Source organism: Diospyros lotus, chromosome 1 (assembly GCF_014633365.1).
Source record: "Diospyros lotus cultivar Yz01 chromosome 1, ASM1463336v1, whole genome shotgun sequence".
Taxonomy (NCBI): Eukaryota; Viridiplantae; Streptophyta; class Magnoliopsida; order Ericales; family Ebenaceae; genus Diospyros; species Diospyros lotus.
Genome location: NC_068338.1, coordinates 38,997,252 through 39,024,255, shown reverse-complemented (window position 1 = coordinate 39,024,255; position 27,004 = coordinate 38,997,252). Strand labels below are relative to the sequence as shown.

The 27,004-nt window shown below is 37.5% G+C and overlaps 3 protein-coding genes across 4 annotated transcripts; 2 read left to right on the top strand and 1 right to left on the bottom strand.

The window, feature by feature from the left end:
- Nucleotides 1–1,689: 1,689 nt before the first annotated feature.
- On the top strand, nt 1,690–18,469 carry LOC127805511 (putative polyol transporter 1). Of its 2 annotated transcripts, XM_052342276.1 has the most exons (4): nt 1,690–1,830; nt 16,205–16,339; nt 16,562–16,924; nt 17,125–18,469. In XM_052342276.1, exons 2-4 carry the CDS (start codon nt 16,210–16,212, stop codon nt 18,228–18,230), a joined length of 1,599 nt encoding a protein of 532 aa, XP_052198236.1. In that variant the 5' UTR covers nt 1,690–1,830; nt 16,205–16,209; the 3' UTR covers nt 18,231–18,469. The 2 variants fall into 2 exon arrangements, with proteins under 2 accessions (XP_052198236.1, XP_052198242.1); XM_052342282.1 differs by lacking the exon at nt 1,690–1,830 and having other exon boundaries at nt 16,109–16,339; nt 16,450–16,924.
- Nucleotides 1,806–4,112, top strand: LOC127805525 (putative polyol transporter 1). Its single transcript, XM_052342290.1, has 3 exons — nt 1,806–1,968; nt 2,186–2,548; nt 2,750–4,112. Exons 1-3 carry the CDS (start codon nt 1,839–1,841, stop codon nt 3,799–3,801), a joined length of 1,545 nt encoding a protein of 514 aa, XP_052198250.1. The 5' UTR covers nt 1,806–1,838; the 3' UTR covers nt 3,802–4,112.
- A 1,379-nt stretch (nt 18,470–19,848) lies between the features above and the next one.
- Nucleotides 19,849–22,008, bottom strand: LOC127793551 (putative polyol transporter 1). Its single transcript, XM_052324311.1, has 3 exons — nt 21,864–22,008; nt 21,203–21,565; nt 19,849–20,984 (listed from the first exon to the last, which is right to left on the bottom strand). The coding sequence occupies exons 1-3, from the start codon at nt 22,006–22,008 to the stop codon at nt 19,849–19,851; spliced, it is 1,644 nt and encodes a 547-aa protein (XP_052180271.1).
- Nucleotides 22,009–27,004: the final 4,996 nt, after the last annotated feature.

The following is a 27,004-nucleotide window of genomic DNA, read 5'->3' as shown; positions in this document are numbered from 1 at the left end:
GCCCCAAAAGTTGGTTCTGCAGTTAGAGAAAAGAAAACTCTTTTACCTTGCCGGCAATTATGTTGGACGAGAAATATGTCGGCCACTCTAGAGAACGCAAATGGAGGCGGTACCCAAAAGAAGGGAAAACAAGAAGCAGCCGCAGCAGCAGCAAACAAAAGTGATAACAGTGACAATGGACCAAGGACCACCCATTACAACTTTTGGAAATATCAGCATGAAGCTCATTAGATGTATGGCCTTTTGCCCAAGTCCTTGGTCCACTTTGCTACGACACCATGCATCACGTCAGGGCCAAAGTTGAGCTGCTGACCATTCATTCCCCTCCTCTTTCTTCGTATAGATCATAACCTATAAACTTCAGTTAAGAGATTCCGTAGTAATTTAGGACTTTTATAAGTATTTTTGTAATTTACTCTTAAAATTTAGGAGTCTTATAATTTAATTTTTGAAGACGTTATACAAAATAGATACTATAATTATTATTTGAAAAACGAAAAATTGCGGACAAAGAGAACTTATGTGTATTAAACTATTAATTCAATTTAGAATGAATTCTTCCACAGAATAACATGAATTCAAAATAATAATAATAATAATAAAAACAATCCATCGCTGTTGCATAATCTCAAATTGTAGTATATGCATTGAAAAGGAAATTGAAATAATGAATATGATGATGATGGTTGGTTGGTTTATTTTGTTGGGGGCATGCATGCATTCACCCAGAAATCAGATAGATAGATTATACACCATACTTACTTGTTATGGTCAAAGTCATTAACCATAAATTCTCCAACTTTTTTCCTCTTAATGCAAATGGCATTAATTAGTAGAAATTTGATGAAGCAAAAATATACCATTTTAAATTATCCTGATTAATTTGGATTATCTAAAACACTACCCAGTACCCACAAAGATAGATAACAAAATCATTCTTTGATCAAAATTTATTAAAAGAGCCTTCTTAGTACAAATTACTTCTAGCTTTGTAACGAGAACAGGGGAACAGCCGTACTAAATAGACATTGCTAACTAATCTCTGCGGATGCTTTGACAATAAACAAAAAAAATCAAATGCAATATTAAATTTTGAGAATAATTAAAGAAATGATATGTTTTCAAATTTCAAATAAGAATATAATAATACTGTTAACAATTAAGAAAGTGTTGAAACATGAGAATTTATACAAGACAAATTTCTATGATTACCAACATAGATAGATATTTATACAAAAATTTACACAAAATAAAGATAAGTCAAATCAACCTACCTAATCGTGACTTAGAACTTATAAAAATTAAATATGTACATGGACACCAGAGCAAACCCAAATCGATTTTGATTTGGTCTTTAGTTGGTGCAACAGAGATGATGCATCAACATCATGAGCATGAGCAAGAGCACGTGTGTCCTTGTGCTCTATGTGATGAGGTCCCTAGCCTCTAGCCTCTGCCCACCCTTCCTGTTTAATATTTAAAATTAATATTTCATTCTAAGTCTAAGCACGGTTCAGTTATAATTGAAAATACATATCATGCTTACTTCTTATGCATCCTTTATTTATCTTTTCCTTCAGTTAAAGTGAATTTTATGGCAAGGGAAAGATCAAAGAAAGGATGATGTCAGTGTCCTAGGCTCTCATACTATTTAAAGGGCTGCAAAAGTAGCCAGTTTGCTCACCCCACCACCACACCCAACCCAACTCTCTCTCTCTCTCTCTCTCTCTCTCTCTCTCCCCCAATATCTTCCATGACACCTCCTCCTCCTCCTCCTTAGACCCAACCAACCGCCATTTCATCTCTCTCTCTCTCTCTCTCTCTCTCTCTCTCTCGGCATGGTTTCTGGAGTGCGGACTGATGTTAATCGTATTCCAGATTTCGATCCCCCACAGAGACCAAAACGAAACAAGTATGCCTCTGCCTGTGCCATTTTGGCCTCCATGACTTCTATCTTAATGGGCTATGGTATGTAGTTTCTCTATGGTCTTTCATCTTCGTTTTTCTATTATGGATTTGGATGATTTTTTGCTAAATATATGGAAGTAACTCTACCGTGCTGGATTCCATGGTTCTGGGATAAACCTGGATTTTGTTGGGTGTGACATGGGAAGAATTTCCCGGAAATGTTTCCTTTATTTTCTCAAGAAAAAGTTAAGAAAACTTACGGGGTGATGATGCGCAGATATTGGGGTGATGAGCGGAGCCGGAATTTTCATCCAGGACGACCTAAAGATCTCCGACGTGCAGCTCGAAATCCTGATGGGCATCATCAACCTGTACTCCCTGCTTGGTTCCGCCGCCGCCGGCCGGACCTCCGACTGGGTGGGCCGCCGCTACACCATCGTGATAGCGTCCGCTATCTTCTTCGTGGGAGCGCTCCTCATGGGCTTCGCCACCAACTACGCCTTCCTCATGGTCGGCCGATTCGTCGCAGGCATTGGCGTCGGCTACGCCCTCCTCATTGCCCCCGTCTACACCGCCGAGGTCTCGCCGGCGTCTTGCCGGGGCTTCCTCACCTCCTTCCCGGAAGTCTTCGTCAACATCGGTAATTCCTCTGATCAACTCTGCTAGCATTCTTATAAAAAAAAAAGATCAATCCCACGATCGAATTACTTCTTCCGTTTCAAGGCTACCTTGATTACAGGGGTTCCTTACTAAAACTGTCTATTGATATTGTTATAGTAATTTCACATGATGTTTACCATAAGAGTATTTGCATTGATATTTATCACATTCGTCGTTTCAGGAGTTCTGCTTGGATATGTATCAAACTATGCGTTCTCGAAGCTCCCGTTGGACCTAGGATGGCGATTCATGCTCGGAGTCGGCGCGATTCCTTCGGTGTTCTTGGCCGTCGGTGTGTTGGCGATGCCGGAATCGCCGCGTTGGCTAGTTTTACAAGGCCGACTCGGCGATGCAAGGCGAGTTCTCGACAAGACGTCGGATTCCAAAGAGGAGGCTCAACTCCGGCTGGCTGACATCAAGGAAGCCGCCGGCATTCCGGAGGATTGCAACGAGGACGTGGTTCGGATGACAAAGCGTAGCACCGGCCAGGGCGTATGGAAAGAGCTCTTCCTTCACCCGACGCCGACCGTCCTTCACATCCTCATCGCCGGCGTCGGCATCCACTTCTTCCAGCAAGCATCCGGCATTGACACCATCGTGCTCTACAGTCCTAAGATCTTCGAGAAGGCCGGCATCACAAGCAAGTCCGATAAGCTCCTCGCCACGGTTGCCGTCGGGTTCTCAAAGACCATCTTCATCCTCGTCTCCACCTTCTTGCTGGATCGGGTCGGGCGGAGGCCATTGCTTTTAAGCAGCGTGGGGGGAACGATCGTGTGCCTCGGGGGTCTAGGAACTTCCCTGACGATCATAGATCACTCAGAGCAGAAGTTGATCTGGGCCACCGCTTTGGCAATTCTTGCGACGCTATCATACGTGGCCTGTTTCTCGATCGGCATGGGGCCCATCCCGTGGGTGTACAGCTCAGAGATTTTTCCGCTGCGGCTGCGCGCACAGGGGACTAGCATGGGGACGGGCATGAACCGGTTGATCAGCGGGATCATATCAATGACGTTCCTCTCGCTCTCTCACGCAATCACGATGGGGGGGGCCTTCTTTCTCTTCACGGGAATGGCTATGATCAGCTGGGTATTCTTTTTTACGCTACTCCCTGAAACACAAGGCAAAACCCTTGAAGAAATGCAGGGCTTGTTTGGGACCTTCTTCAAGTGGAGGTCCACGGCGTGGGAATTGGAGATGAAGAAGCAGAAGCGACCCCTATTAGCAGCTGAATAATAATACGTGAATTACTAATAAGGGAAGCGACTTAACAATGAGAGTAAAGTTAAGGCTCAAGCTTAGGCTCAGGTTCAAGTGGGAAGTAGTAGCATTGAAAGGGTTATGGGTGTCCAGGGGATGAAGGGACGACAATCCTTTGACATTTAACCAAACTTATTATTAGCATTTAATTGGTGCCATGTGTTGAAATTTGATTTGAGAATGATAGGCGTATGCAACGCATTGCTTCTGGTAGCCGCTGCTCCATCTAAATTATCAATTACTTGTACAATTCATTCAACAAGTACGGTGTCAATTTCTTTTTTAAATCACACACTATCACTTGCGTCCCTACTAACCCTCTCTAAAGTCATCACTCTCCATTAACTCGCTCTAGAGTCATTACGAGAGACCCTCTCTAAAGTCATCACTCTCCATTAACTCGCTCTAGAGTCATTACGAGAGAGATAAATCAAGATGTGTCTGGACGATTAAAATTTTTATTTTATTTTAAGTGGAGGAAAGGGACCCTCAAGGCTCAAATGTTTTAAACAATATCACTAACACGCTATTGTTATAAACTTTAAAATGAAGAGAGTTATATCATTTAATTAGTAAAATAAATAAATAAAAATATTGATATTAAACGATTAAATCATTATGGTATTTGAACTATTTAACACCACCCATCAGATTCCGAAGAAGTGAACCAAAGTAGTGAATTGAATTTCGGAGCCAGGAGAAGCCCTAATCAACCAAGAACATGACAAAGAGATCGGACTTAAAAGATAGCCCTTTTACTCTTGAGGATCAAGATGGTGGATGCGTACAGAGAATGTGAGGCTGAGGCGCTTCTAGTTCTAGCTTAGCTGGCTTTGCTTGCGCCCGCCCGCCCGCCCGCCTCCATGCCCAAAAGCGCCGTGAGTGGCGGAGATGGCGGGGACAAGGAAAGAAATCCACGCAATTTGCATTTATTCATGCCATGGTTGCTTGGATTAGAATTTTGGACATTGATTCAGGAATTGATTTAGACCGATGTAATTGAATCCAATCCGGATCGATTTGGTTTGAAATCTTTTTCCTCTTAATGCAAATGTCATTAATTAGTAGTGATTTGTCGAAGCAAAGATATACCATTTTAAATTATCCTAATTAATTTGGATTATCTAAAATAATATCTAATAGTGATGTCGAAGATAATATATAGTAACCAGAAACTAATTCTGATTATTATTTTTTTTATTGTGTTCTTTGTCTATTTATAAATATCACATAAATATAAATATATACATACATATCTCTTTAAAATTCAAACGCTTAAGAATTCGAATTCTATTGACTTACCCCATTATTTTGTTAAAATTCAAATGTGGATGAATTTGAAACAAATTCAAATTCTAACAACTTATCTTTATCACTAAGAAATTTATCTTATAGCAATTGCAATTCTAACAATCTCTTATTCGGGTACATAGGATAATACTCAACTCATTTTCTCATACAGAACGCCAATAGGTGCGATCTCGATGACAATAATAAGAGTACTATATCAAACAATCACCAATGTCAACCCAACATAGTACTTCGCTGCAAAAAATAAACAATGGCAATGTCATCTATGCCTTACATAATATTTAACACGTCAATTAAATGCTTCTAATCTCTCGAAAAAACTCTGAACAACATTTGATCATCATTCAAAGTTCTTGCACTCATAATCATCAAACAAATAATCGTTCAGACTATGAGATGCAAAACTTACATGACATGATATAAATTATCTTTCTTAAAATTTGAATTAATCCATCTATTGGTTCAACCACTTGCCCAGTCATGGCCCGCCTAGCTGCTTATTTGTTGGCTAATTGGGTAACATGTTAAAGTAGTGTAATTGAATCTCAACTTTATGAAACAATCTAGGTCAAAAGACATATGTAAATAGGGTCATACACAGTGACAGGATAGAGAAAGAACAATCTTGTCACTTCCCTGTAACGATCGAACAAACGCATATTGTATGGCGTGCATGCTATGGTAGAGCTCCCACTAATTAGGGATGTCACGCTCGAAAACACCGTACAAATGTCGGCCTAATCATTACATAGGCACCAACCTGAGTCCCTCAATTCATGAGTGCTCACATCTAGTTATTCTCAGGCTTAATATAAAATTCGAGATAGATCCATAGCTAACTAATTCAAATAAGCCTCATCTTAACCGTGCTAATGTGACCATAACGACCTTGATTACCCCTCATGTATCAAGGCACTTACACTGACCACATAGTTCCAAGAGTAAGTTGTCTTATCCTGCACACCACACAGGTGTCAAGGCGATCGTTTGTGTGAGAGGGCTGATCCAAACCTGGAGACATTCATGAACATGTACAACTATTTCAATGTTTTTCATTTCAACAACACAATGTTATATCATGAAAATAGAAAGAAGATAACAAATATTATTCAACATAAATCAATATGAATGTCATAAATAATGATTAAACGTGGAATTCAAATTGTACTTAATCCCATACACCTCACATGGGATTCAAACACATTTCTACTAAGTGGCTTTATCAATAAGTCAACCAACATTTCAGCGCTAGGAATATAATTGAAGATCATTTCCTTGTTCCTTACTAATCCTTTAATCACGGGTACTATGTAAATATCTCATGATTTCTTGACAACTTTCCAATGTTTCTCACCTGAATTGCTTTGGTATCTATTTACTAGCTTAATAGCGAAACAGATATCAAGGCGAGTAGACTTCATTAGATACATGAGACTTTCAACAGCACTGGTGTGTTGTTTCATTTTCATTTGTTTATTTTCCTCTTCTGTTTTAGGGCACTAACTAAGACTCAAGATACAACTCTTATCATCTAGAGTATCAACAGGCTTTGAGTTATCCATATTAAATCGTTCAAGGATCATTGGAAGGTAGGTCTTTTAAGACAGACTCAAAAACCTCCTTGAACGATCTCTCGAGATCTTAACTCCGAGGATATAACTCGATTCCCTAAATCATTCATCTCAAAGAAAGAAGATAGCCATTCCTTAATGGCATTGAACATCTCCAAGTTGTTTACAATCAATAAGATGACATCTACATATAAGAACAAAATCAAGAACCCATCTTTTGTCCATTGGACATACACACAATGGTCTACCTCCATCATGGTCAAACCAATGGAGGTAACAGCTTCATGAAATCTTAGATATCATTGTCTAGACGACTGCTTGAGACCATATATGGATCATCTGAGATGACATTCTTTGCCCTCTTACCCTTTAGTAACAAAATCGATGGGTAGATCCATGTATATCTCCTTGTCTAGTTCTCTATTGACAAATGTTATCTTGACATCGATCTGATATAGCTCAAGATCTAAATGAATGATGATGGTTAGAATCACTTGAATAGAGTTAAATCTCACCACAAGAGAAAATGTCTCTAATAAATCTATACCATTCATTTGGGTGTAGCCTTTCAAACCAAATGGGCCTTATACTTGTCAATCAGTCCATCAGCTTGGTGTTTGACTTTCAAGACCCACTTATTATCAATCGCCTTTCTATTTGGTGGAAGATCAACAATTTTCCATACCATGTTCTTATTCATTGAGTCTATTTCTTCCCTCATAGCGATCAACCATGGATCTCGATTTGGGGAGGTTAAGACTTCTTCATAGGAAGTTGGCTCAATATCATCCGATATGGCACACATAAGCACATTTCCCTCAACATCATCAAAATGACAACAAAGGATAAGCCCACATTGGTTGCGTCAAATTGATTGAGTCTCTAAAGTATTGTTTATAGGTTCACTCTCACTAATTGTAAGAATCCTCCCATTGACTAAAGGCATTTCTATGACGCCCCTCTCTTAGGGCCCGAAAGAAATTTAGATAAGGTTATAAATAAAGTGATATACATATCCCTTCGCTTAAATACATATACATATAAGTATTATTTTTTTTCGTAAAAGATAGTTAATAACAAGTCCAATCATACACCCAATACCCCTTACTATATATGACTAGATTTGTTATTAAATATCCCAAAATAGCGTTATCCACTCATGAATAAAAAACTCTTCAGGGCTCATCGATCGCACTCGGGAGCGATACTTCTACTAATATTAATTTTTCTTTACTAAGGCCCAAACTATTTGTATGGTTAGTTAGAGGAAGAGTGAGTCCTAAGACTCAGCAAAGATAATATATATAAAATAACAAATCACAGTTCATAATAAGTAGGGAAAAAAATGAAGTGATTTATGCATGCAGGTTCGTCCACCTCATCCATCCTGGGCTCTTGGTGGTCCCTATATAATTTTTCGTGGACCTCAACATGAGCTTTGTTTTGTTTCTAAAATTTATAGTCTCATATCTAGGCACTTCCCTATTATCACATATAAGTTATGATCACAAAATTTGTACATAAAATATATATTAACACTTATTAATTACCTTGATAAATCTCTTTGACTAGATTCTTTAAATGTTGAAAACACCGTTGTCACGTGTTAAAATTCTTCTAACAAAATTCAACATAATAAGTTAAAAAAATTATTTTAACTAAATATTATTAAACTATTTTTAAATTTAATATTGGACCTCATATCTTATGATTTCAATAATCTTACTTGCTCCATTGCTAACTCTCAATTCTTCCTTTAAATCTCTGCCTGTGCTCTTAACTTTCACTGAAATGCTCTATTTATAGAGCCTTTCCTCCCTTTTAATTTCAAAATTTTAATTAATATTTTTATTTTCATTCTTCTCCCTTTCTTCTTCTTCTCATGTGCTATTATCATGTAATTGCATAACCATCAAATCAATTTAAATGTACACTCATTGCATGCTACGTGCCATTGCTTGGCAAGATAAGTTGGTAGCCAAACTTGAATTTCATAACTACATGCGCGCTTTCACCATTTATCCATCTCATCACAATAAATATCTCATTTAATGGGTTGTGCCTTGCATTTAATGGCTGGAAAAATTTCTAGCAAAATCTGCCCAGCAATTGCGCCGGATCGAACCCGCGCCCACTACTTGGCTCTCTCACGCGCAAACCTTCCAGCATAGCCAACTTCTCACTTATTTATGTGCAATTCATTATATTTATGCTAATATCGATTCTGAGTTTCCAAACTTTCGCCAAAACCCCCAAAACTTTCAAAAGCTCCTCAATCCTCCCCACATTCCAAAAATAAAAATTTTAATTTCTTCCATTTAATTTCTCAAATCCAAAATCACCAATAAATTGTAAATAATTCATCTCAATTATAAAAAATATTTTTTCCCAAAATACTAGGATATTGCAACTTCTTCCTATAACTCGTATAGTTGAAAATTCTTATCAACCTTACTAATTCTTGGGAACTAATCCTGAAGAAACTCTACATTCTGAGATTCTATCTCAGTCAAACCCCATTAGGATGTTCACCATACATGACATATCATTTTGAGCCCGCAAGATACCATATGAACACCTTCTTCCTAGTTCTTGATCCAAGTTTACTATATTTGCGGGACGTGCTATGAACATAACAAACTGACCCCCAAGGTCATAAATGATCCAAGTTTGGAATTCTATCAGTCTATAACTCATAAGGGGTAGAAGAAATAAACTTGCTTGGAGCATGATTAAGAATGTAGACTGCAATCAACAATGCATCTCCCCATAAACTAATCGACAGATTCGCCTGCACTAACATCGATCTAACAATTTCCAACAAAGATCTATTATAGCATTCTGCAATACCATTTTGTTGTGGAGTGTTAAGAATTGTCAGGTGTTGAACTATACATTTTTTCTCACATAGACTTTTGAACTGATTATAAAGATATTTATAGCCTTTATCAATTCGAAAAGTATTTAAGCTCTTCTCCATCTGATTATTAATCTCATGCACAAAGTATCTAAAACAATCTAAAGCTTCTAACTTGTGAGAAATCATGCGCATGTAACTAAAATGTGAATAATCATTTATGAAAGTTGTTGGTCCCTTAGGGTATGGCCACTCAAGATAGGGGGTAAATTAAGTGATTAAATTTTTTCTCAATTTTAATAAATATTTTTGATTAATGATTTTATTAAAAAATATATATTTGATAAATAAAATAAATTATATTTGAGATTAATAATAAATATAAATTACAAGATATAAGAAAAATAAATAATATGAAGCACAACACAATTTATAGTGGTTCGGTGTTTTCAGATACACCTAATCCACTCTCCCAAGCTCTAACCACCCTCAGGGTTCCACTAAATCAAAATCACCAAGGTTTTCACATTAGCTCACCTTAGAAACTAGATACACACTTAGATTACAATGGGTTCTAGGCAATCACTACACCAATAATTTCTCCCTAACTTACTTTGGAAACTAGATTCCCCTAAATTTTAACGGATCCAGAAAACCTATACAATCCTCAATAATAATTTAAATGTTTACAAATAATTTGTCTATACTTGGACACAAATAAGCAATTAAGAACAAATTATACAAGGTAATAATATTAAAATAAATAAATAAATTTGTAACGTCAAATGGAGAAGTTCAGATTTGTCATAGAAGACTTGAAGAACTTTTCTCCTCTTGCCTTGTGGCTCTTCGATAGATGTGTAATAATGTTTCGAGAGGCTCAGATTGGTTGGATGTTTTGCTTAAGAGTGTTTGAGAGCTTTCGGGCGCTTTGGATATGCAATGGAAGTACTTGTATTATCAAAAAATGAGTTTGGGGGGTATTTATAAGCATTTTAGTCACTAAAGAAAGGGTTAACATGAAGTTTGAAATTCAAAAAATATTTAGACTTTCTCAAACAATAAGAAAACATGTCTCACATTTAATTCAAAATAAATTTATTTTTTGCATGAGAAATTAAGATTTGAAAATTCATATATAAGTTTTTGAAACATAAATGATTAAAATAAGAAAACATGTCTAAAAACAATCTCATTTAATTCAAAATAAATTTACTTTTTGTATGAATAAGAGAAAATATGTCTAAAAATAATTCTTCTTTAATTCAAAATTTGAAAATTCAAATATAACCTTTTGAGACATAAATGATTAAAATAAAAAAAACATATCTAAAAGCAATTCTCTTTTAATTCAAAATAATTTTATTTTTTGTATGAGTAAGAGAAAATATTTATATCATAAAATATTTTTATTAATCATCAAAACTTAATTAATATGAACAAGTTGGCTCAACAAAAGTAATGAAGTATGATGCACCATGACATGCCCTTACATTCATAGGACCGCATATGTTGGAATGTATTAACTTTAAATGGCAAGATGCATGAGAAGCCTTACTAAAAGGTTTCCTCTTGGCCTTGCTAGCTCAACAAGGCTCACACCATGAGTCTCACTTTACTAAGAGATCTCGATAGACTTTTTCGCGCCAGCCTTGCCATCCTATCTTGGCCCACATGGCCAAATTTTTTGTGTCATAAATCACAATTAACATTCATGATAGAAGAAGTAGAAGAAGCTAAAGTTATGGAATGATTATCATAAACATGGTCTAAATTCAGCTTGAAAAAACCATTCACTAAGAAGTCACAACCAAAGAACGTACCATTTAAATAGATATTCATACCAGTAGCACAAAAAAGAAAAGAATAATCTTGTCCTAATAAACATGCTACTGATAAAAGATTACACCAGACCCCAAGAGCATACATAACGTCATTCAAGAGTAGACTTTTGTCATTCTTCATTTTGAGTTGGAACGAACTAACTCCAAGAACCTCTTCTTATGTGTTATTCCCAAGTATGACATATTGTGTCCTCATTGGCACTCGATGGTAATCCACAAAGCCTTTTTTTCTCAACACTTATGTGTAGCGTTGCTTTTGTATCCACAATCCACCCAGGACGTCAGTATGTAACTAATGCATGTGAGTAAACATAAACCAAAGGGGAAATAGAAGAACAATATACCTTTTCTCGGCTCTGGACAATCTCGAGAGAGAATTAACCATTTTTCTTCTAACTGTAGCATTTTAGTTTGGACAACCATTTCTTTCCACGTGTCCCTCTTTCGGCTTTCTTGCTCTTGCCATTCTTAGGTATAGGGCTTAATGCCCTTAATCCTTGCCTTTTACAATTGAGCCTGAAGCCCTCATGCCTGTTGACCTTGGCTACAAAAGCTACCACTCGGTTCACTTCGATGCGCTTTGCCTTAAGTTTCAAGTGACGTGAAATATCATCAAAAGTTTTGATATTTTCACTATATGTCATTAGGAGCTTCATCTGGGACCACTTAGCTAGGGTCAAGAAAGGATCTAATCACCTACTAGAGTTGCTACTCATCAGTAAGCGCTACTCCCGCATTCTAAAATCTCTAATGAGTGAACTCATAATTCTCATATGCTCAGCCATTTTGTGCCTCAGGTCTTTGACATACTGTTGAAATTTCAATTGTAAAGCACAAAACTTTGTTGTAGATGTTTGACCAAATGTGATCTTCAACTTCTGTCACATTTCCATGGCAGTCTGGCAAGGCTCAAACTGGCCCATAAGGTCACTCTGCATGCTAACAAGCATCGTAAGACGAGCATGATGGTCCATTTCGAGCCATTTCTCATAGACTCATTGTGTCGCAAAGGAAACATTTTCCCTCTGAGGCACAGCGTGGGAAGTCTCTAAAGAGTTCCATAATTTTTCCATCTGAGGCAAAAACTGAATTTGCTTTTTCCATGTTAGTTGGACCCATCCAACTTTTCTATCTTAGTCAAGCTTCTAGCAATTAAACTGGTGGCTATGATTACTCAGACGAAGGACAATAAAAGACATTCAGTGCATTTGTTCAAAAACAAACAATTACATCAAACATTTAGCTATGTACTCTGGGATCAATAGATCACCAGACTTCAAAGTCATCACTCATGATGCACAACTAAAATGTTTTTATTGGTCTATTAGGATATGGCTACTCAAGACGAGAGGTGAACTGAATGATTAAAGTTTTTCACAATTTTAATTAATATTTGTGATTAATGATTTTATTCAAGAATATATATTTGATAAATATAATAAATTATTTTTTAGATTAATAATTAATGCAAGCCACAAGGTATAACAAGAATAAATAAAATTATGCACAAAACAATTTATAGTGGTTCGGTGTTTCCACACACATCTAGTCCACTCTCCAAAACTTTAACTATCTTTGGGGTTTCACTAAATCAATTTTACCAAGATTTGCACACTAAGTCAAATTGAAAACTAGTTATACATCTAGATTACAACAGGTTCTAGGCAACCAGTATACCAAGGTTTCCATCCTACCTTATTTTAGAAACTAGATTCACCTAGATTTTAATGATTCTAAGAAATCTATACAATCATCAATGATAATTTAAATATTTACAAATAATTTGTCCACACTTGAACACAAATAAGCAATTAAGTACAAATTATATAAGGTAATAATAAATAAATAAATAAATTAGCGATCTCAGAAAAATTCGGAGTAGACTTGAAAATCTTTTTATTCTCTTGCCTTGTGGCTCTTTGATTGATGTATAATAATACTTCATGAGTCTTGGATTGTTTTGATGATAGTTTGAGAGTGTTTGGGATTTTTTAGGTACTTTGGATTTGCAATGGAAGCACTTTAATTTTTCAAAAATGAGTTTAAAAAGGTATTTATAAGCATTTTGAACACTATTCCAACGGTCAAGAAACTGATTGTTAGGCCGAAAGTTGAGTTTTCAAAATGGAAAAATCGACTCTCATTCTAATTAGAGCAACGATAAAAAATCTGACCATTTGCATTGAAAGTTAATTTTCGAAAATTGAAGAGTCGACTCTCAAAAATCAAAAAGTCAACTTTCGAAAATCAAAGAATCGACTTTCAATGTAGCAAGAGTTAACTTTCTGAACTTAAAAAGATGACTTTATTGTAACGTTACTGTAACAACAGTCAAGTGTTGACTTTTAGCATGCCAAGAGTCGACTTTTAATTTAATATCTACAAAACAAATATTTTTATACATTTTAAATTATTTATTAAATATTTTTAATAAAAAATAATAATTTTGGTAATACATATGCTATGAAAAATATTTTATAAATTAATTAAAAATAATTCAATACTTTAATTAATATATTTAAAAGAAATACTCTTTTTATTAATAATTAAAACTTAATTAATATGAGCAAAATTGGCTCAACAATTTTGACTCAATTACTTATATGGAATCGATCCACAAAATCCAACAGTAGCTTAAGACCTACACAAGACCTAAAATTGGTATTAAACCAAAACTTGATACAAATAAATTATGATTGAGCAAATAAAATTAAATATTTACAGTAAACAAATAATTAATAATATAATTTTCAATAAAACAAAATATGCCACATCATATTTATTTATAATTTTAGATTTAAAAGTAAATTTATTAATTTATGGCCTAAAAATATATTCCAAACAATTATCATGACTAAAAATTAAAACACATAATAAATGTCATAAACATAATATCACTAATTACAAAAATTAGTACTTCAAAATTGGATATTTTAAAAAAATCTGAATTTTTTTATCTCAAAATAGATTTATTATTTGATTTATAATTTTAGACTTCAAAATTAAACTTATTAACTTATAACCTAAACATATAATTTAAATAATTAAATAAAATTCATAATATAAAAATGACCTGAGATAACAAAACGAGGCCCAAATAATTTTAATTAAAGCTGGTTCATTTGATAAGAAAACAAATGGCTCACGCCCAGCCCAATTGGAACAAGTCAATCGGCCATGGATATGCAGGTCCATATCTTTTCATGGATCTTTTGACGGATTTAGATCTGACTCAATGGGTCGCGACCCAACACATAATGGGTCAAGACCCCTCTTCATCAGTTAGGGTTTGCTGGATTCAACCTTGTGCCGCCGCCGGCCACCTACTTCTTCTTCCCCAACAATCGCCATCGACCGCCAGTGACTCTAGCACTGCAAACTTCGGCCGATGGCTTGACAACCATGGGATGCACGAAAACCCCATGGCCATTGCAAGCACCAGACCAAGGCAGAAGCGGTCGGACGGCCGTGGCGTCGAATCCCGAGGACCAGGGGTCATCGGCCATGGCTGTAGGGAGAAGAAGGCAAAACGATGGCGGAAGCAAAGCATAGGCCAATCGATCGACGGCCATGGCGTCGTCGGCCACGGCGAACCCACGAGGAGAAGGCGGCCTCGGTTACGGCGAGCGAGGAAGACCCACGAGCAGCAAGCCCAGCGGCAATATGTATAGATATATTTTTTTAAAATTTAAATTCTAGTCACTTTTTTTATTATCTTATTAAAATTTAAATGTATAAAAATTTAAAATAAATTCAAATTCTAATAATTTATTTTTATCAGTAATAAACTTATTGATAGACACGGAACAAACCCAAATCAATTTTTGATTTGGTCTTGAGTTGGTGCAACTGATAGATGGATCAACATCATGAGCACGAGCAAGAGCATGTGTGTCCTTGTGGAAGAATATGGGATGAGGTCCCCCCCACCCCCAAGCCTCGCCTCTGGACTCTGCCCACCCTTCCCGTTTAATATTTAAAAGTAATATTTCATTCTAAGTATAAGCAAGGTTCAGTTATAAATGAAAATATATATATATATATATATCATGCTTACCTCTTATGCATCCTTCATTTCTCTTTTCACTATCTTCCCTTTACTGCTAATAGGAATTTCATGTGTTAAATGATATTTACAAGCCAATTAATATCAAAATGGTAAATTAGCACTAATTAATCCTCGTCACTTGTTCAAAACAGCATGGAAATAGACACACAATTAAAGGGGTATGTGTGTGAGAGAGAGAGAGAGAGATATAATAATAGAATAGAAATGTAATCCAAATTTGCAATAGAAAGATATAATAGAATTCGATCTGCCTGCATTCCAAAAGGAAATTAAGGAGATGATAAGGTGTGTGTAATTAATTAATTGGGAATTTATTTAGAGAAAGGAAGGAGAATCAAAAAGTAATTTTCAAAATATAAATGTAATATTATGGAATCCAAATTTGCAGTAGAAAGATATAAAATAGAATTCTGCCGGCATTACAAAGGGAGATGATAAGGTGTGTGTAATTAATTAATTGGGAATTTATTTAGAGAAAGGAAGGAGAGTCAAAGTGATTTTTATGGCAAGGGAAAGTTCAAAGAAGGGGGATGATGTCAGAGTCCCAGGCTCTCAGCCTATTTAAAGGGCTGCAAAAGTAGCCAGTTTGCTCACCACACCAAACCCTCTCTCTCTCTCTCTCCACCACATATCTTTCATGACACCACCTCCTCCTCCTCCTCCTCCTCCTCATCCTTAGACCCAAACAACCGCCATTTCATCTCTCTCTCTCTCTCTCTCTCTCTCTGAAGCATGGATGCTGGAGTTCGGACTGATGTTAATCATATTCTAGATTTCGATCCCCCAAAGAAACCAAAACGAAACAAGTATGCCTTTGCCTGTGCCATTTTGGCCTCCATGACTTCTATCTTATTGGGCTATGGTATGCAGTTTCTCTTTGATCTTTCATCTTCGTTTTTCTATCATGGATTTGGATGATTTTTTCCTAAATATATGGAAGTAACTCTACCGTGCTGGATTCCATGCTTCTAGGATATAACTGGATTTTGTTGGGTGCATGTGACATGGGAAGAATTTCCCGGAAATGTTTCCTTTATTTTCTCGAGAAAAAATAAAGAAAACTTACGGGGGTGATGATGCGCAGATATTGGGGTGATGAGCGGAGCCGGAATTTTCATCCAGGACGACCTAAAGATCTCCGACGTGCAGCTCGAAATCCTGATGGGCATCATCAACCTGTACTCCCTGCTTGGTGCCGCCGCCGCCGGCCGGACCTCCGACTGGGTGGGCCGCCGATACACCATCGTGATAGCGTCCGCTATCTTCTTCGTGGGAGCGCTCCTCATGGGCTTCGCCACCAACTACGCCTTCCTCATGGTCGGCCGCTTCGTCGCAGGTATTGGCGTCGGCTACGCCCTCCTTATCGCCCCCGTCTACACCGCCGAGGTCTCGCCCGCGTCGTGCCGGGGCTTCCTCACCTCCTTCCCGGAAGTCTTCATCAACGCCGGTAATTCCTCTGATCAACTCTGCTAGCATTCTTATAAAAAAAAAATGAGATCAATCCCACGAATTACTTCTTCCGTTTCAAGGTTACCTTGATTACAGGGATTCCTTACTAAAACTGTCTATTAATATTGTTATAGTAATTTCACATGATGTCTACCATAAGAGTATTTGCATTGATATTTATCGCATTCGTCGTTTCAGGACTTCTGGTTGGATATGTATCGAACTATGCGTTCTCGAAGCTCCCGGTGGAGCTCGGATGGCGATTCATGCTCGGAGTCGGCGCGATTCCTCCGGTGTTCTTGGCCGTCGGTGTGTTGGCGATGCCTGAATCGCCGCGTTGGCTAGTTTTACAAGGCCGACTCGGAGATGCAAGGCGAGTTCTCGACAAGACGTCGGATTCCAAAGAGGAGGCTCAACTCCGGCTGGCTGACATCAAGGAAGCCGCCGGCATTCCGGAGGATTGCAACGACGACGTGATTCAGGTGACAAAGCGTAGCACCGGCCAGGGCGTATGGAAAGAGCTCTTCCTTCACCCGACGCCGACCGTCCTTCACATCCTCATCGCCGGCGTTGGCATCCACTTCTTCCAGCAAGCATCTGGCATTGACGCTGTCGTGCTCTACAGTCCTAAGATCTTCGAGAAGGCCGGCATCAAAAGCAAGTCCGATAAGCTCCTCGCCACGATCGCCGTCGGGTTCTCGAAAACCATCTTCATCCTCGTCTCCACCTTCTTGCTGGATCGGGTCGGGCGGAGGCCATTGCTTTTAAGCAGCGTGGGGGGAATGATCGTGTCCCTCGGGGGTCTAGGAATATCCCTGATGATCATAGATCACACAGAGCAGAGGTTGACCTGGGCCATCGCTTTGGCAATTCTTGCGACGCTATCATTCGTGGCCTGTTTCTCGATCGGCATGGGCCCCATCGCGTGGGTGTACAGCTCAGAGATTTTTCCGCTGCGGCTGCGCGCACAGGGGACTAGCATGGGGACGGGCATGAACCGGTTGATCAGCGGGACCATATCAATGACGTTCCTCTCGCTCTCTAAAGCAATGACGATCGGGGGGGCCTTCTTTCTCTTCATGGGAGTGGCTATGATCAGCTGGGTATTCTTTTTTACGCTACTCCCTGAAACACAAGGCAAAACCCTTGAAGAAATGCAGGTCTTGTTTGGGACCTTCTTCAAGTGGAGGTCCACGGCCAGGGAATTGGAGAAGAAGAAGCGACTTAACAATGAGGGAAAGCGTAAGGCTCAGGCTCAGGCTCAGGCTCAGGCTCAAGTGGAATTAACTAATACCGAGCATTAAAAGGGTTATGGGTGTCTAGGGTATGGACTTAGTTTTTTTTGCGTCCATCTATCTTCGATGTCGGATAATGGTTTTTAGATATGTTGCTTCTTGCTGGGATTGGATGGTTATATATATAACGCTTGCTTGGCCAGTTGGGAGGAGGAAAGAAATGGCAACGCATAGGCAGAATTGGTGGGAAAATACAAAAGGAAATAAAAATAATGAAAGGATAACAATCCTTTCCAAATTTATTAGCATTTAATTGGTGCCATGTGTTGAAATTTGATTTGGGAATGATAGGCGTACGTACGCAACGCATTATTGCTGCTGGTGGTCGCTCGCTGCAGCCAAATAATTGAATTCATCTAATTAAATTATTAATTACTTGTACAATTCATTCCATACATTTTCCCGCTTACAATTTAAGTTTTTAAATACAATATCAGTGACACGCTATATATATTATTATTATGAACTTTAAAAATGAAGAGAGTTATACCATTTAGTAAAATAAATAAAAAAGTTGATATTAAAGGACTAGCTAAATCATTCTGCTACTTGGAACTATATATATATATTTAACACCACGTACCCATCATCATCAGATCCAGAAGAAGTGAACCAAAGTAGTGAACAATCATGGCAGCGAAGACGATTACTGAAATGAATTGAATTTCGGAGCCAGGAGCCGCAATCAAGCAAGAAAATGACAAAGAGAGTGGACTTAAAAAGATAGCCCTTTTACTTTTGATCAGGACGTATCGATCAAAGATGGTTGATGTGCCCAAAGAGTGTGAGACCCTCCCTTAATAATAGTTCTAGCTAGCTAGCCAAAAGCTCCGTCAGTGGCAATCAATGAATTGGAGATGAGATGGCGGGGACAATAGGAAAGAAATCCACTAGCTAGCTCTAGGTTTGCATTTATTCATGCCATGGTTGTTTGGAATAATATTAGAATTGGACATAATTGATTCAGGAATTGATTTAAACCGACATATATAATTGAATCCAATCCGGATTGATTAATTTGGTTTGAAATCTTTTTTCTCAATTTGGTTCAATTCTAAAAATTTGATCATGGGAACATCAAATTGAGTTCAATTTTACCAGCCGATGGATCTTAACGGTAAAGGGAAGGGCATAAATAATAATAATAGATAAAAAAAAGGGGAATGAAAAGATATGGGCCGGGGAGGGGAACTGCACCCTCCTCAATAATTGGATGGGAGGAATCTTTTTTTTTTCTTTCTTAGTCCTTGCTACAGAGGGCGGCAGTGCACATGAAAAAATTATAAAGTAAAAAGCACGTGTCAATTCTCAAGTAATGGTCCAATCAAATGTCGGAGCTCAATAGCTTACCAAAGCCGTGCTTGCTGGTAATTCCAATTTTCATTTTTGGGATGGAGATGCGTCAACGTCACTCATGCTTCAAACCAAACAGACCACGAAATAGGGGTTCATACAATTAGTATGATAATAATCATTTAAATGGCATTAGGGCATTAGATTAAAGCCCCCCCCTTCAATAAGAAATCTAAGAAAGCTCTATTCCTAACCTAATTAAGAAACCTAAACTTCAAACCAAGAAAGAAAAAATACACACATACGGACACACACAGAAACCTTAATTATTAATTTAACCATTAATTGTTTCCATTTGAATTTGACCATTGTCATTATCATTGTTACAATCGTTATGGTTATGATTATGATTATTAATATTACCATCACCGCTTACTACTCTATCTCGCTTGTTATTCTCTAGTTCCCTCACGATGGACCTCCATTTGAAAAATGTGCCAAACAGGGCTTGAATCTCCTCAAGACTCTTGCCCTGTGTTTCGGGGAGCAGTGTATAAACGAAAGTCCAAGTAATGACGGCCACTGCCATGAAGATAAAGAAGGCCCCACCTATCGTGACCGCCTTATAGAGCGATATGAAACTCATCCCAATCAATCCGCTAATCGTGCGGTTCACAGCCACGCCCATGCTAACTCCCTGCGCCCGCAGCCGTAGTGGAAAAATCTCAGAGCTGTAGACCCACGTGATGGGCCCCATCCCGATCGAGAACGACGCAACGTACGTTAGCACCGATGTGATTGCCAAGGCAATGGCCCAAATCAGTTTCTTCCCCGAGTGATCGATGATCGTCAAGGTTATTCCGAGAGTCGCGAGAGACGCAATCATGCCCCCAGCACTGCTTAGAAGCAATGGTCTTCGCCCGATCCGATCCAACAAAAAGGTGGCCACTAGGATGAACGAAGTCTTCACAAATCCAACGGCGACAGTGGCGAGTAGCTTCTGGGAGTTGCTGGTTATGCCGGCCTTTTCAAATATCTTCGGGCTATATAAAACAACGGCATCAATGCCGGATGTTTGTTGGAAGAAGTGAATTCCGATGCCGGCAATGAGGATGTGTCGGACGGTGGGTGTCGGATGCAGGAGGAGCTCCCTCCAAACGCCCTCCCCACGGTTGCGTTTCTGTATCTGAACGACGTCGTCATTGCACTCCTGCGGGATTCCGGCAACTTCCTTGATGTCGGCGAGCCGGAGTTGAGCCTCTTCTTTGGAATCTGAGGTCCTGTCGAGAATTCGCTTGGCGTCGCCTAGCCGGCCTTGTAAAACCAGCCACCGAGGGGATTCCGGCATGCTTAACAGTCCCACTGCCAAGAACACTGATGGAATAGCTGCGACGCCAAGCATGAATCTCCATCCCAAGTGCAATGGAAGCTTCGAGAATGCAACGTTTGATACGTAACCCAGTAATATGCCTAAAACGATGGACATGTACAACACAACGTTAGAAGAAACTAGGAACTCGAAAGAAAGAAATTTGTATTATACTTTGAATATATATATATATATATTTTATAGTTGTGGTACGTTGTCATGCAAAACTATTAATTTATATATAAACCATTAAAAAATATATATATATATTTATAAATGAGAGTTGAAAATCCTAATTAATTTTAATGGCTTATAATACCAAAGTTGACGAACACTTCAGGGAATGACGTGAGAAAGCCTCGGATAGAGGCCGGTGAGACCTCAGTAGTGTAGACAGGAGCAATCATGAGGCCGTAGCCAACGCCGATGCCCGCCACAAAGCGGCCGACCATGAGAAATGTGTAGTTGGTGGCGAACCCCATGAGGAGGGATCCGAAAAAGAAGATTGTAGAGGCGAGAACGAGAGTGTAGCGGCGACCGATCCAATCAGAGGTGCGACCAGCAAGGGCGGAGCCGACGAGGGAGTAAACGTTGAGGATTCCCATCAGGATCTCGAGCTGGAGGTCAGATATCTTGAGATCATGTTGGATGTACATTCCTGCTCCGCTCATCACACCAATATCTGCACGATTATCACCCATATAACTAACTATCTTCTTTCCCAATTTATTTTTTCAGAAATAATAAAATATTGTTTTTAATTATATATATATATATTTGCTAATAAAATTTTTAAAAAAAAAATACTTGCAACTAGAAAATGGAAACATTATTTTATGTTTAAGAAAGAGATCTTTGAAAATGCAAACCCCTCATTTTTGGAGAATCATATTTCAGATCTCCATTTCTATTCTAAAAATTAAAAATTACAACTTTCTTTGGAGATTGTTATAAGCTGTAATGAAATTAATTAAACTTACCGTAACCCAGCACCACGGCATTCATGGAAGCTAAAGCTGCCAAAGCAAAAGCATATCTATTCCGCTTTGGTTTCGGTGGGGGAGCCAAAGCCTCCGGAGCTTGGCCGGAAACTCCGTTAATGTTCTGAGCCTCCCGATCACCCATTCTCAGGCAGAGACCCAAACCAAAACCAAAAAATAATAATATAATAATAATAATAACAAAGAGAATCAAATATACATATATATATCTATGGAGATGATAAGTTCGTCTTTCATCTTCGTCTTCTCGTACAGTTTGGCTTCTGCAAATTAACCTTTTATATATATATATATATATAAGCAGGCCGATCGATCGATCGATCGAGATGATGCATGAATCGATCTCATGGTGCATGCATCAGCCTTCATCTCCTTCGCATTCTACGACCTTTTCGGATGGATAAGACCAAGAAACAATCTTATCTTTACCGTTAACATTTTCCTTTTTACTGAATTAATTTTCAATTATCTTAGGAGATTAATTAAATTAAATCATGTGGTAACGATCTCTTCACCCAATCCATTCTAACTTGAAGTTAGGATAGACACGTGTCCGCAACACTTGTAATGTATCTAAAAACGGTAATTAATATGGACATTTTTATGTTAAAAAACTGTAACTAATTTCTCGAATAAATTAAATTTTCTATCTGTATCGGATTGAGTTGCAAATTAATAGGTGGATCAGGATAGTAACTAAAGTTACACGCGTTCATCATGTCAATGAAGGCCAATTAAAAAAGTGAACTTTAATGTGCAATCTTCTTTTGCAGATAATAATAGTACTAATAATAACAATGTTGAAAAGCAAGAAGATGAGATTGAATGTAAAGAATTTCATTAAAAGCTATATATGGAGAAAATATTTTCACTGTATTGTATATTTTATTTATAATTGATCACCTATATATATATAAAAAGAGGTTCTAGACTAATTACCTTAAATATGATCTATTATAAAAAATCAAGAATATTTATAAAATGGGAAAACTATATTACAACATAAGAAAAGAAACATATCAAGAAAAAAAGAAAAAAATATTAATACTTTCCCTCAAGTTGGAGAGTGAACGTTGTGAAATCCCAACTTTGTTGCATGGTGTGTGAAATTAATCTCTGCCCAACACTTTGGTGAACACATTTGCCAACTATAAGCGGGTAGGTATATACAAGGGGGTGATTAGGCTTACTTGAATCTTTTCTTGAACAATGTGACAATCAATCTTGATGTGTTTTGTTCGTTCGTGAAATACTAGATTAGTTGCGATGTATATAATGTTGCTTGATTGTCATAGAACAGAAGTATGGGAGAAGATGTGTCACACTCAGGTCTTGTAAGATGTATTGTAACTAGGTCAATTCTAAGTAAATGTTTGTCATGACCAAATACTCTGCCTCTGCAGATAATCTTGAGACATTTGTTTGTTTCTTGGATTTTCATGAAATGAGAGAATCCCTGAAGAAAATGCAATACCCTGTAACTGATCTCCTTGTGGCAGTGCAACCTGCCCAATCTAAATCACAAAAGGCCTTGAGAGCAAGATTGTTTGTGGAAGGGAATAATAAACCTTGACTCGGTGTACCTTTGACATGTCTAAGAACCTGCAAAGTAGCATCCTAATGTGATTTTTTAGGCTTATATGCATGAATTGGCTTAATGTCCAAATGAAATACACTATGTCTGGTCTTATGACAGTGAGATATATCAATCTTCGTACCAATCTTTTGTATTTGCTCGAATCAAAATAGTTAAAATTAAGATTTTAAGTGAGATTGAAAAATGATCCATAAAATCATATCGTAAAATCGTAAGATTTTAGATATAATTAAAAATACCCTTTAATTTTTATAAATATATGTTTATAATAACATAATTTTATAAAAATAAGTTAATATTATTTAATAACCTGATTATTTCTTATTATAAATAAAATGCATATATCTATTTCAAAATTACTTCATATATCAATTTTAAAAATACTTAATAATATGAAATTTCTAAATATTAAGTCCATCATTTATCATCATTCATCCATCCATAATAAAAAATCTAAATATAATTAGTTCATATACTGTAAATTCTCATAAATCATAATTTAATATTAATAAAAACAATAATTCTAATTTTGTGATTTTATATACCGATTTTATGCGATTTTACCCCAATTCTGATTTTGCATGCGATTTGAATCATTTGGGAGTCTCCGATGCGTAAAATTATACGTGTTGAATGGGTCGAATCATTCAATAATAGGCCATCCATGGGAGTAAGCTTCAAATTATGTTCCATTGGAAAATAATTTGGTCATGGACCAAGAAGTCCTGAATCTTCTAATATGTCCGGTGAATATTTCCTTTTAGACATGAAAATTCCTTTCTTGGACCTGGGGAATTCAATGCCGAGGAAATATTTCAAATTGCCAAGGTCTTTCACGTGAAAGTGTTTGAGGAGAAACTATTTGAGACACTTCATTTGTTGGAGTTTATTCCTTGTGAGGAGTATATCGTCAACATAAACGAGGACTACAGTTAAAGAGTACCTTAGACTTTGGTAAAAAGTGAGTAGTCGACTTTTGATTGCAGATCACCATCTTTCTAAAAGGTGTCTGAAAATGTGGAGAACCAGTTTCGTGAAGCTTGTTCGAGTCCATATAGGGATTTATTGAGCCGACACACTAGATTCTCCCCCTTGTCGGCGAAAATCAAAAGGAGGTTCCATATACACATCCCCATATAAATTCCCGTGGAGGAAGGCATTTTAGACATCAAGTTGATGAATAAACCAATTTCAAGCAACTGCAACAGCGAGCAAACAACAGAGAGTAGTAAGCGTACTAGTAGACAAGAAGTTCTCATGATAGTCAATCTCCTCAATTTAAGTATAACCCTTAGTGACAAGATGGACATTGTAACGTTCAATGGTACCATCAAAACAATATTTGATCTTGTAGACCAATTTGCAGCCAATGGGTTTGTGACCAGGTGGTAGAGAAAACCAGAGTCCATGTCTTGTTCTTTTCCAATGCCTGCAATTCAAGTGCCATAGCCTCTTGCCAATTTGGATCAAGGTTAGCTTGAACATAAGATTGAGGTTCTTTTTTTACTGGAAATAGTAGCTAAGAAAGAATAGTGTGGTGAAGAAAAACGTGAATATGAAATGAAATTAGATAGAGGATAGAGTGTACCGGTCACTGAACTTGGCGATGAGGTGGATTGATTGGCGTGAGTAGACATAATGTAGTCTTTATGCCATGCCGGAGGTTATCAAATTCGAGTGGAGTGGCAGTGGATTGCATCAAAAGGTTCGGGTATGGAGATATCTGAAGTAGATATAATGCCTAGAGGTTTGGTGTCAACAGATTGTTGAGTGGTGTTTGTGTCATCATTGGGAGACGCAACAGTGATATCATAATAGTTAAGATCGAGTAATGTGTCCAGAAAGTGTGGTTGGTTAATTTGCAGGTGAGGTGATTGTAAGTGATCATTAGATTATGGAGTTATTTCAGAGGAAAAATGAAATATTGTTTCGTGAAATTGGACATCCCTGCTAGTGAAGAAGGTGTGTGCTTCCAGATCATAAAGCATCATTTGGCACATGACTCAAATTTGGAACTGGCGTGCACATTTGTGGCATGACACAAGTAACTGAAGACCTTTAAATGGTTAAGTGATGAAGGTCGGTGACAAAGTATTTCAAAAGGAGATTGCTTGGATAGTAGTGGTGACGGAAGACAATTAATAAGGTAGATAGCGATACAAACACACTCACCTTAAAAGTAAAGTGGTACTTGAGATTGGAAACGAAGTGCTCGTGTAATTGTGAGTATATGGCGATGTTTGCGTTCAAAAACTCCATTTTGTTGGAGCGTATGAACACAAGTCCGCCGAAGTTCTATGCCATGGTTAATTTGCAGGCGAGGTGACTATGAGGGATCATAATTATATTGTGGAGTTGTATTAGAGAAAAAAAAGAAATATTGTTTTGCAAAATTAGACATCCCGGCTAGTGAAGAAGATGTGTGCTTTCAAATCATAAAGTACCATTTGACAAGAGACTCAAATTTGGAACTGGGGTGCACATTTGTGGAATGACACAAGCAATCGAAGACCTTTAAATGGCTGAGTGATGGAGGTTAGTGACAAAATATTTCAAAAGAAGATTGGTTGGATAATAGTGGTGACAAAAGACGATTGATGAGGTAGATAGTGATAGAGACACTCACCCCAAAAGTAAAGTGGTACTTGAGATGGGAAACGAAGTGCTCGTGCAATTGTGAGTATATGGTGATGTTTGCGTTCAACGACTCCATTTTGTTGGGGCATATGGACACAAGTTTGTCGAAGTTTTATGCCATGGGATTGAAAATATTTGGGTATTGAGAATTCTAGGCCATTATTTACTCAAATTGTTTTGACGAAAGCATGAAATTGTGTTTTTGCAATTTTATGAAAGATTGCAGTATTGTTCGTGTCTCCAATTTGTATTGCATAAGGAAAACCCACATGAATCTATTAAACTCGTCAACAATTGTAAGAAAAAATCGCACTCCAGAATGAGTTGGAACTTTATGTAAACTCTAAATATCATAGTGCAATAAATCAAAAATATAGTTTGATGTTATTGAACTTGAAGGAAAAGGTAAACGAGTTTGCTTAGCCATAGGGCAAACCATATAATTATTGTCAAAAAAGAAATTAAATTTGAGGGTAATAAAGAAGAGTTAATTTGAGCCGTGTGGTGATAGATGTCAAAGCCGCATGTGCCACAGGTTTGGGGGATTGAGAAACTTGGTATGAAGTAGGTGATTGTTGTGTAAGAGACATGAAGTAAAGATCACATTTCTCTTTACCTGAGCCAATTATTCTCCCCGAAGCCAAGTCCTGCAAGACACAGGAGTTAGGGAAGAAAACAACACAGCATTTCAATGCATTGATAGGTTTGCTAACAGACATTAAGTTTAGACAAAAGGAAGGTACAGATAACACATTAATGTTGAGGGTGATATCAGAATTAAATGGGATGTTCCCAATGGATGAAATTGGGGCTGAAGAGCCTGTAGGCAAGTTAACAGATGGTGTGGAAAATGCTTCTATTAATTGTGAAAAAAGTGTGGAGTCTG

Bases quoted from the DNA above. Each gene is read 5' to 3' on its own strand.
- LOC127805525 (XM_052342290.1), top strand. From the start codon at position 1,839: ATGGTTTCTGGAGTGCGGACTGATGTTAATCGTATTCCAGATTTCGAT. The intron at 1,969-2,185 runs GTATGTAGTTTC...GATGATGCGCAG, and splicing joins TTCTATCTTAATGGGCTATG to ATATTGGGGTGATGAGCGGA. The intron at 2,549-2,749 runs GTAATTCCTCTG...TCGTCGTTTCAG, and splicing joins GGAAGTCTTCGTCAACATCG to GAGTTCTGCTTGGATATGTA.
- LOC127793551 (XM_052324311.1), bottom strand. From the start codon at position 22,008: ATGGGTGATCGGGAGGCTCAGAACATTAACGGAGTTTCCGGCCAAGCT. The intron at 21,566-21,863 runs GTAAGTTTAATT...ATAATCGTGCAG, and splicing joins TGCCGTGGTGCTGGGTTACG to ATATTGGTGTGATGAGCGGA. The intron at 20,985-21,202 runs GTATTATAAGCC...CCATCGTTTTAG, and splicing joins TGAAGTGTTCGTCAACTTTG to GCATATTACTGGGTTACGTA.
- LOC127805511 (XM_052342276.1), top strand. From the start codon at position 16,210: ATGGATGCTGGAGTTCGGACTGATGTTAATCATATTCTAGATTTCGAT. The intron at 16,340-16,561 runs GTATGCAGTTTC...GATGATGCGCAG, and splicing joins TTCTATCTTATTGGGCTATG to ATATTGGGGTGATGAGCGGA. The intron at 16,925-17,124 runs GTAATTCCTCTG...TCGTCGTTTCAG, and splicing joins GGAAGTCTTCATCAACGCCG to GACTTCTGGTTGGATATGTA.